This window comes from Phascolarctos cinereus, unplaced genomic scaffold (genome assembly GCF_003287225.1).
Source record: "Phascolarctos cinereus isolate Bilbo 61053 unplaced genomic scaffold, phaCin_HiC Scaffold_4;HRSCAF=312, whole genome shotgun sequence".
NCBI classification, from domain to species: Eukaryota; Metazoa; Chordata; class Mammalia; order Diprotodontia; family Phascolarctidae; genus Phascolarctos; species Phascolarctos cinereus.
The window spans coordinates 501,598,278-501,609,105 of NW_027555847.1; the positions used below are offsets into that span (position 1 = coordinate 501,598,278).

Sequence of the window (10,828 nt, forward strand, 5' to 3'; positions counted from 1 at the left end):
CACTGACAGCTAATTGTTGCAGTGGACAGAGCTCTAGGGCCTGGAATCGGGAAGACCTGAGTTCAAATCTAGCCTCAGACACAAAACATTCACCAGCTATGTGACTCTGGGCAAGTCACTTAACACCAATTGCCTCACCAAAAAAAAAAAATTGCTAGGGAGTCAGCAAAGAAACTAATTGAAATGATTAATAGCTTCAGTAGAGTTATAGGTCACAAAATGAACCCACAAAAATCAACAGCATTTCTATATGACAATTATAAAGTCCAGAAGGCAGCGATGGAAGGGAAAATCCCATCCAAAATTACTCCAAATGCATAAAATGTCTGGCAGACAATTTACCAAAGTCAAAAAATATTTATTAAGCACCTACCAGGCACTGTGCTGAGAGCTGGGGATACAAAGAAAGCAAAAGACAGCCCCTGGAGCTTACCATTTAGTGGAGGAGGTAACATGCAGGCTACTAGTTACAAAAAAGATATACACAGGATAAATTGGAGATAATCAATTAATTTTTTTTATTAAGAGGGATCAGGAAAGGGTTCTTGTTGAAGGTGAGATTTTAGCTGGGACTTGAAAGAAATCAGGGAAGACAGGAGGCAGAGATGAGCAGAGATAGGACTCCAGGCATGGAGAACAGCCAGCAAAAATTCTCAGTCTGGAGATGGAGCAATTTGTGTGAGGAATAGCAAAGAGGCCCATATAAAGGATCACAAAGTACATGGTAGAGGGGGAGAAAGAGAAAGGAATAAGGTGTAAGAATACTGAAAAGGTAAGAGATTTTGAATGCCAGACACAGGATTTTCTACTTGATCCTGACATGGTCAGATCTTTACTTTAGGAAGTAACAGCTGAATGGAGAACAGACTGAAGTGGGGAGAGACCAAGGAGCTGGCTATTGCAATGGTCTAAACATGAGGTGAGGCTATGTCAGAGAAGAGAAGGAGGTGGGGCATACAAGATATGTTATGAAGGTAAAATTGATAGGATTTGGCAATAGATTGGAAATGGGGGGTAAGAGAGACTGGAGAACCACGGTTGTGAGCCTGGATGAGTGAGAGAATGGTGGTACCCTCAACAGTTCCAGGGAAGTTAAGAATAGGGGAGGGCTTATGGGAAAGATAATGAGTTCAGTTTTGGATATGTTGAGTTAAAGATGTCTATCAGACATTTAGGTCAAGATGTCTAATAGGCAGTTGGAGTTTGATTCTGGAGTTTAGGAGAAAGGTTAGGCCTGGATAAATAGATCTGGGAATCATCAGCATAGAGATAATAATAGAATCCATGGGAGCTGATGAGATCACTAAGTGAAATAGGATAGAGGGAGCTGAGAAGACGGCCCAAGACCAAAGAATATGAAATACTTGGAGAGATAAGTTACAAAGTGCTCTTTAAAGAAATAAAGAGCAACTAAAATAGCTGGAGAAATATTCAGGGCTCATGATCCCAACACACTAAAAAGGATAATGCTATCAAAGTTAATTTACAGATTTAGTGCTATACTAATCAACCTATCAAATGGATACTTTAAAGACCTAGACAAAATTCACTTGGAAGAGCAAAGGATTATATATACATATATAAATATATATATATAAATATACACACACATTATATATATGTGTGTATATGTATGTATGTATATATACACACATACATATATATACATACATATATACACACACATATATATGGGTAAGTAATGAAAAATGGGGGGGTAGGGGAAAGATTAGCACTTCTAGACCTTAAACTATATTATAAAGTGGTAATCGTAAAAAATCTTTGGTACTGGTTAAAAAATAGAAAAGTTGATCAATGGAACAAACTAGACAGCGAAGAATCACAAATAACTGACCTCAAAAGCCCAGTAATTGATAAACCCAAAGATATAAATTACCTAATTGCCTATATGTCCATATCATAATTAGCGGCATTGCCCTTTGACAAGAATTGCTGGAAAAACTGGAAAGCAGTCTGGTAGAAATGAGGGTTAGATCAATATCTTTAGCATAATAAATCATATATAGATATATATATATATATATATCTATATATGGTACACAAACGTAATGGAATATTATTGTTCTGTCATAGGAATATAATGAATATAGAGAAGCATGGAAAGATATGAATACATACAAAATGAATTCAGCAAAAACAGGAAAATAATATATACAATACTACAATGGTATAAATGGAAAGAACAAAAACAATAACAAAACAACCAGAACTGAATGGTGCAAAATTTTAAAGACTAACTTTGGCCTCAAAGAAGAGATATGAGAAAGTATGTCAACTTCTTTGAAGAGGCAGGAAATGTTGCGGAACTCTCTATATAATATCAGCCTTTTTCAAGGTGTTAACTAGATTTGCTGGATTTTTTCTTTCTTCTTTTTTTTTTTTACTATTTATAATAAGGGATGGTTCACTGGGAGGGAGTAGAGGAAAGTATACAACTGAAAGTATTCATGATGTCAGAACAAAAGACACACAAAAATCTATTTTGAAAACACAATGAAGTAAGGTAGTCACCAGGCATAGATTATACAGAAGACTTGGAACAACTAGAAGGCAGGGATGGACTTTTTTCCTTTATGATGTGAAAATCAAGAGAAACAACATGGTCCCAAAGCTCTAAATACTCAACAGGATTTAGTGATGATGACCCTGATTCCCCAATCATGGTTTTAACTCCTCAAATCTAAGTCTTCTCTGGTTAGAAGCAAAGTACCAATTTGTTCCCAATACTTACATTTTGTAAGAAATTATAACAATGATATATTTTCAAGTATCAAACTTCTATGAAAAATATGATGGGCTCTACTTAGGGATTAATAAACTTCAGAAAGCCAGTAGGGAATGCAAAACTTTGTCCTTAAATTATGAAGGGAAATGAAGTCCAAAAAAAAAGACTCAGAATTTGATTTCCAGAGTCCTAGATCAATATTATAGGTATTCTATAGGATCATTGGGAGGAAAGTATGCAGCAAATTTTAAAGGCCTTTAGTAATTGTTATTATTACCCAATAGGCTATATTGTACAGAATGTTATGTTCTAAAATATTTTATTTTTAGATATCTCTCCCACCCACATTCTCTACATAAAGATTTACATAATAACAGATTGTCTTTTTTTCAGAGTCCATAAATATTCAGAGAAGTTAGATGCCACTTCCCAGTACACACACCCAAGTCATTAACACCCAAACTATAAAAATATTTGATGCCATTCTTCCCCTCTAATGGCAGCAGCCAAATGCAATGACTAGCAATAAAACTTCTTGATTTTATTGATTTCTTTGGTGTAGCAAATATCAGAGCAAGAAAAGATGCTTGGAGTAGGCAGGTGGTTTGGGGATGCTGGTGTTGGGGAAGGAGCAGCAAGGGAGTGGTATGGAATAAGATGATCAGGTACCTTAGTAGGATATTTATCAGCTGTTATGGGGGAAGCTGGAAAACTGATAATAACGAAGTTTTCACTTTTGGAGGTTCTTTAAGTAACAAAGTAGTGAAAATAAATGGACAGGAAAAGTGGAGTTTATTAAGAATGTCCCTTTCTGAACCAGGTGCCTGGCAGTCAAAGGAGCTCATCATGTCAGTCTGATTTCCGTTTCAGTGGTCATGATAAATGACAGCAGGAATTTAATTAGAAGGAGCCTCAGTGGTGTTATACCCTGAAACCTTTTTGAAAGATGTAAGAAGACAAGTGGAACAAATGTCTTAAATGAGAGCAAGAAAGCAGAAGAGTCTTCAGTTGTATTCCATGATGAAGTCCCAGCTTTTTACTTGGCATATTCTAAACCCAATATACCTTACCAGACTTTTCCCTCACCATTCCACTATAGGAAATCCTCACTCCAACCAGAACAGACCACTCACATCCCCAAAACATGTGTCTGTGCCTATAATCAGATGGATTCTCCCACCTGAAATATCATTCTTTCTCCTTGTAACTTATTCTATGTCTCCCCTTTCCCTCCTCCGCAGCCCAAGTAGAATGTAAGCTCCTTGAGGGCAGGATCTATTTTCCTTTTTTCCCTAGCATGATGCCTGGCATGCAGAAAAATAGAATACTTTCTGAACTGAACCTTAATTTCATCTAGCTGAAGTTACATTTCTTCTAATGGTCACCCTATCCTATGATGCACTCTTCCTTCTCTGGGCCCTTATAGAGAACTTATTTCCATGATGCCCATCATTTCTGTCCTGCTCATTTGGCACTCATTGAGTACCTCATGCTGATAGCTGCCTTTCCAAGTGTAGAGGTCTTGGCTCCTCAATCAACAGCAGCTCCTTCAGAACAAGGATCACATCTTATACATCTTTCTACTCTTCACCTTACCTTGAGTAATATCTTTAAAAATGGAAGGTGCTCAATAGATGTTTGAAGATAAGGCATGAAATCCCTAAAGCCTAAATCACCTGCACTGTACAATTTTATCCATTATATGGGTGTGTGCAATTTCCAAATACCAGAAATATTCAGAGAGTTGGAAAGAAGAAAAATTGCATGATTTAGGAAGTATTTGCTTGTATTTGCTCAGCAGACATTGGCTTCTGCATGCTACAAAAGGATCTGGGAGAAAGACAGCAGCAGTGCTCCTGGCAAGGGCTGGTAGGTTCCTGCTGGAACACCCTGAAGGTGGGTGGGGTTCCTGCAGCTGGCCACCAGCAGGGAAAAAAGACACTGACCTTTCACACTGGGCTCCCACGTAGCCAGGTTTGCAGGAACATTTCACATTTCCCCCATTCACAACACAGCCAGTAGCAAAACTACAAAGGGGGAAAAAGAGCCTTATTCCAATTGTAAGGGAATGCATTTCCAGCTCTCTAGCCTACAAATATATTCTGATGATTTACATTAAATGAAAAATCAAAATCAGGGCCCCTTTTGTGTAAATTACATTTTGGCATCCTTATTGGTTCTGATTATAAATGATTCATTTTAACTATCACCGGGCAAAGCCTGGCTGAATGCTTTGAGACTTTCTCTACATCCATGTTTGGCCTCTCAGAATACATTCCTTCCCTTGAGATAGGACAAAGTAGCTTACTTTGGAAGAGAGTGATTACTACAATTTTTTTTCCAGGAATAATAATGGAGGAATAAAACAAGTCTAGGCAGAAAAGCCACAGAGAATTCTGGCTTTAACAACAAAACAGTTCCTCCTGTTTATTCAAATTCTTTTGTGTTGAACGCCTTAGCCCCCTCCCTGGAAAGAATCTCCTGATGGTGCCAGGCCTAAATTGGACCATTACAAAGGAATAAACCTTCAAACTCACTTCCTCAGCCAAACTGTCTGCTATACCAACAGGGTGATTTCATCCTGAATGGTGCAATTTTTAGCTCTATATGGTGATTTATTTAGGAGGGAGCTTTTTTCTAGAAATTAAAGACGCCATTCAAAAAAACTCAAACCCAGACTTTGTGAAATTGCTTCGTCTCCCCACTGAACACAAAGCTCCTATAAGCCCAGATACTGAAGTAACACAATTCATCATTTCACCGATTAAAGCACTGGCCACTTCAGGAAATCTCTCTTAGCATGGTTGATCAATGCAGAGTAATATCTCTAATAAGATTAATGAGGTTTGTCAGTACACCTAATACTGCTGGAAAGCATTAGGTAAAAGAGTTACAGGAGGCCTCGGGCGAGGTTTAGAAGAGCTACACAGAACCTCTCTGCTTTGAAGCTAGGCTGTCTTGGCCTAAGAAGGGACATTGAAACATTCGCTATTGGAAATCTTGCTGCAATGATAAACCATGAGTCCAGAAGATTAAAGATGAAATGTGCAACCCAATGCCTGACAGAGGTGATGGCCTTATACTGCAGAATGAGGCATATATTTTTGGACATTGCCAAAGCGGGACTTTATTTTACTAGACTGTGCATATCTAAGGCAGTTAGGTGGTGCCATAGTGCACAGAATGCCAGGACTGGAGTCAGGAAGACTCATCTTCCTGAGTTCAAATCTGGCCTCAGACACTTACTAGCTGTGTGACCCTAGGCAGGTCATGTAATCCTATTTGCCTCAGTTTTCTCACCTGCAAAATGAGCTGGAGAAGGAAATGGCAAAACACTCCAGTATCTTTGCCAGGAAAACCCCAAATGGGTTCAGGAAGAGTCGGATATGACTGAAAAAACTGAACATTCACATTTGGTGCTATGCCTAAGTTGTATAAACTTCCAAACTCCCTTCCTGAGCCATACTATCCACTCATTTGTAATGAGGGTTTTCTTTTTTTTTTTATTGTTCAATCAGGCAGATGGGTGGGGACAATGAGAGGGACAGATAAATGCTTGTCCAAATAAATTAATATTTGAAAAAAATAATCCTGCTGCAGGCTGTTCACATGTTCTGTTCACATGCCTTTACAAATGAAGTAACTTAATTGTGCAGACTGATGGAGTTGGTATCAAATGCATTAATTAATTAATTTGTTTTATTTTAGGCAATTGGGGTTAAGTGACTTGCCCAGAGTCACATAGGTAGTAAGTGTCAAGTGTTTGGACTGAGGCCGGATTTGAACTCTGATCCCTCCTGACTTCAGGACCAGTGCTCTATCCACTACGCCACCTAGCTGCCCCCAAATGCATTAATTTAAAAGAAGAATATAAATTTCAGTTACAGATCCACTTGGGACACATTACTGATAGCAATCTAAAGTTTAGCTAGCTTTCCTAGCACAAGAGACAATTTTAAATAGTCTGTGCTGTTTTTGTTGACCTGACACATTTTACTGATTGTTAAATTAGTTTCTGCCTCAACCAAATAGTATTTTTCATTTGCCTGCCTGAACTTTTCTGGATGCTTTACTGTACATGTAATAATAAAAAAAGACTAGCAAGAGCTAAACAAAAAGAGAACTCAGTTTCCCTCCTGTTCTAGAGCGTACAATACCTGTTTGTATGAGGGCATGGGCAGACCCGACAGGAACCCTGGAGGGCGTCTCCATAGTAACCCTCCTTACATCGCTCACAGTTTGCACCAGCAGTGTTATGTTGGCAGTTCTGGAGAACAGAACAAACAGTACAGTTAAAGGCAGCCATTGGTGTTTATTTCATATGACACTATTGTTATCATGAAAACTATCTTCACCTAGTCACCTGGTATTGTGGGAAGAGCACTGATTCTGCAGTCAGAGGGCTTGTGCTCGAACCCTCTATTTGATGAAGACTGTATGACGTTAAGCAGGTCACTGAACCTCCTTGGGCCTCATTGTCCTAGGATTGAACTAGTCTCTGAGGTTCCCTGTAACTCTGGATCTGTGATCCAGTGGTTATTCAAATAATCATAATTAATTCATTCTAGCTCTATAACAAGGATTCTCAGACTGAGGTCCATGAATATATATATGTCTCCACATAGACACACATACACACAGATACATATATACACGCATATGTACATATGCGTGTATATACATATATGTATGTATGCATATACACATAAATGTGTATATATACACATGCACATATAGACACTACTCTATATACTGTACTTCTATATATGTGTATATGTATAACTATACTTCAATATAATTAGTTTCCTTTGTAATTCTAAATATTTTATTGTTATTCTAAACAGTGATTTTATTAATTTAAAAAATATTGTTCTGAAAAGGGGCCCATAGGTTTCACCAGAATTCCAAAGGGGTCCATAAGTGCAGGAAAGGAAAAGAATCCTTGCCTTTAATTAAGGTTATTTCAGTTCGCTACAGTTAATATTAACCCCCAAACAGCTTTAACGATCAAGAAGTCAGGAAAACTTATCTTCCTGAGTTCAAATCTGGCCTTAGATATGTCCTAGCTGTGTGACCCTGGGCAAGTCACTTAACCCTCAGGTTCCTCATCTTTAAAGTGAGCTAGAGAAGGAAATGGCAACCCACTCCAGTATCTTTGCCAAGAAAATCTTTGCCAAGGGTCAGAGAGTTGGACATGACTGAAACAATTCAACAACATTAGAAACCTCTGCCCTAATCATATTTGGGACTAGACAAACATTATATATGTATATGTATATATACATGTGTATATATAGTGCATACATATATACATATATATATATATATATATCAGTAAAGTTTTTGTGTGTGTGATACATTTTTGTATAAAAGGTTTGCATGGTTGGTTACTGTGTGATCTTTTTTGTGTAGATCCATTTTAGTTCTTCTACTGAATCCAGTAAAGACTGAAGTTACTTTAAGTGTACCTTTTGAAATGTACATGTTAATACATGGAACTTGTTAGAACAAGTGGGAAATGCAATGGAATGCTGCTGTTTGAAAAAAAAAACCAACAACCTTCTTATATTTAGATTTTTTAAAGAAGCACAAAATTAATGTCAGAATAATCTTTTGAGGGGCAGCTAGGTGGCATAGTGGATAGAGTACCAGACCTGGATTCTGGACGACCTGAGTTCAAATCCGATCTCAGACACATAATACTTACTAGCTGTGTGACCTTTGGCAAGTCACTTAACCCCATTGCCTAGCCAAAAAAACCCCCAAAAACAACAACAAAAAAAGAATAATCTTTTGAATAGTAATTTAACATTCAAATATCATGCAAATTCTATTATCTTCAAAATTGTCTTATAAAATATGAGGCAGTCTGGTACAACGGAAAGAATATTGAATCTGGAATCAGAGGATCTGGGTTTGAATTCGAGTCCCATGGCTTTCTACTTTCATAACCTTGGGCACTTTAACTTTCAGGTCCTGAATTTTCTTTTCTGAACAATGGAAAGGCTGAGCTAGATGATCTCCATGGTCCCTTCCTACTCTGTGATGTATAATCCCATGCTTCCTTAAGAGTAATTAAAATGCACAGATGGTTTCCCTTTTGTGACACAGAAATCCACCAAGAACAGAACCTGGGCATTTGTGCAGGGTTTAACACTCTTCTTGGGCTAACTTTATTTCAGCATTATATAACTCAACTTAGTTCTTGTATTTCCTTTTAAAGTCATTTCCTCAGACGTGCTGGATATTTCCTCCAGGAAAAACTGCTAAAATGTACAAAAATAGCTCGGAAAATTTCACTTGGCGCATAATATCATTATGCAGAAATGCACATATTTTAATTAATTATTTTATATATAAGCAGTATAAAATAACTCCTTCTTGCAGAACAACCTATAATAGTCTCAACAGTATTGCCTAAAGATGTAATACTTGAGTAGGAGTCTTTCCCAAATATGAGAATTTTTGAGTAATGCCTGAAAATCACCTGAGCAAAGCAACAGAAGATATCTATCAGGCAGGATCATGGCTCTGATGGGGTATGAATAAGATTTCCTCTTCAATCTTGAACTTTGGTAGTTTGGTTAACTTACATGAGTTAAATGCTGTTCATTAATTGGCAATAAAAGGTCAGAAATTTGCTGGATTGAGCAGAATATTGATAGGCATCTTTTTCTATTATCCAAATGAAAATTAATTTAAAATCAAAGTTTTATGACAGTATCACATGAAATGGGATTGGTCTTAAGAATTGGCAGTGGCAGTGGACTACATGTGATTTTAGGATCCTTGAAAAACAAGACCTGAAGCGTTCCCTATTGGGGATTCATTTCTTTGAGCATCCCTGCATCCTCTTTCAAAATGCAAACACCTCTTGAAGGATCATAGTATTTAGAGCCGGAAGAGACCTTAGAGATCATTCTCTTTCCTTTTTTTTAAGATGGAAAAACTGGGGATCAGATGGGTTGAGTGACTTACCCAACATCACACGTTTTGAACCTGGCTTCTCTAATATCGGACACACGGTCTTTCCAATATTCTAAACTATCTCATGTTTAAGAAGTACGTGCTGATGTACAGAATCATAATTTTTACTCACAGCAGGTTTCTAATGAATGTTTGTGGAATACAATGCAGGAGATAACTGAAAAAGAAACAAAGAAAAAAGAAGGAGTGGAAGAGAGAAGAAAGTGATAGTGAAGGAGGAAGGAGAAAAGAGAAAGAGAGGAAAAGAAAGACAGAAAGACAAGCAAGGAAAGGAAGATAGAAAGAAAAGGAGGAAGAGATGTACAGAGACAGAGAAACAGAAAGAAAGGTAAAAAGACGGGGAAAAGGTAATGAACAGCTCTTGTCATACTGGAACAGGGCCTCGGAATAAAATAACACTGGCTATTATTTCCTTTTGAAAGGAAAAAGGTTATTTCTGCATTCAGCAGTAGCTAGTCTGCTGTTGGGGACCCAAAGTTCCTTTTTTTTTTTAAATAACAATTTCTTTCCCAAGCAGTTTTTAGACATGTGTGAAGAAGTGCCTTTGAGTTTAGAACAGAACAAAGGAACTTGGGAGGTGCTGGCTCATTTACATAGCAATCATTCAGAAAGTTCATCTAATATTCAGAAACTGCTGATTGCTTTCTCTTTCTTCTTTGACAGTGAGGGCTGCCTCAATGCACACCAACAGAGGGTTACACTTGAAAATAATATCAATGCCATATGGGAATTGGCCCAGTGGCAGCCCTTGATTTATCATCTTGCCAAGTGGACTTGAGCTCTCTACTTAAAAAGGCCATTGAGGTCATGAAAGCCATAAGTATGTACAATAATATATTTGCTCTCTTTTTATAAAGGATCTATATTATTTGTAATGAGTAATCCCTGTGCTATAAGCAACGATGACTGATGATGAGTAGAGAGAAGCACAGAAAGATTATGAACAAATTCAGAGTAAATGGAAAAAGGAAAAAATATAAACAATGACTACAATAATGTAAGGGTGCAGTGGATAGAATGAAAGGCCTGAAATTAAAAAAGACTCATCTTCCTGAATACACAAATCTGGCCTCAGACATTTACTGTGTGACCCTG

General features: G+C 37.5%; 1 protein-coding gene across 3 annotated transcripts in view; it reads right to left on the minus strand.

Annotated features, from left to right (window-relative positions):
- LAMA3 (laminin subunit alpha 3) overlaps positions 1–10,828 on the minus strand; it is a 319,129-nt gene that overhangs the window by 56,963 nt on the left and 251,338 nt on the right. For all 3 annotated transcript variants that reach the window (XM_078153463.1, XM_020968691.2, XM_020968692.2), the window contains 2 exons: positions 6,904–7,013; positions 4,693–4,773 (listed from right to left, as the gene is read on the minus strand). In XM_078153463.1, the coding sequence (XP_078009589.1) occupies positions 4,693–4,773; positions 6,904–7,013 (191 nt within the window). The remainder of the gene's footprint in view (positions 1–4,692; positions 4,774–6,903; positions 7,014–10,828) is intronic.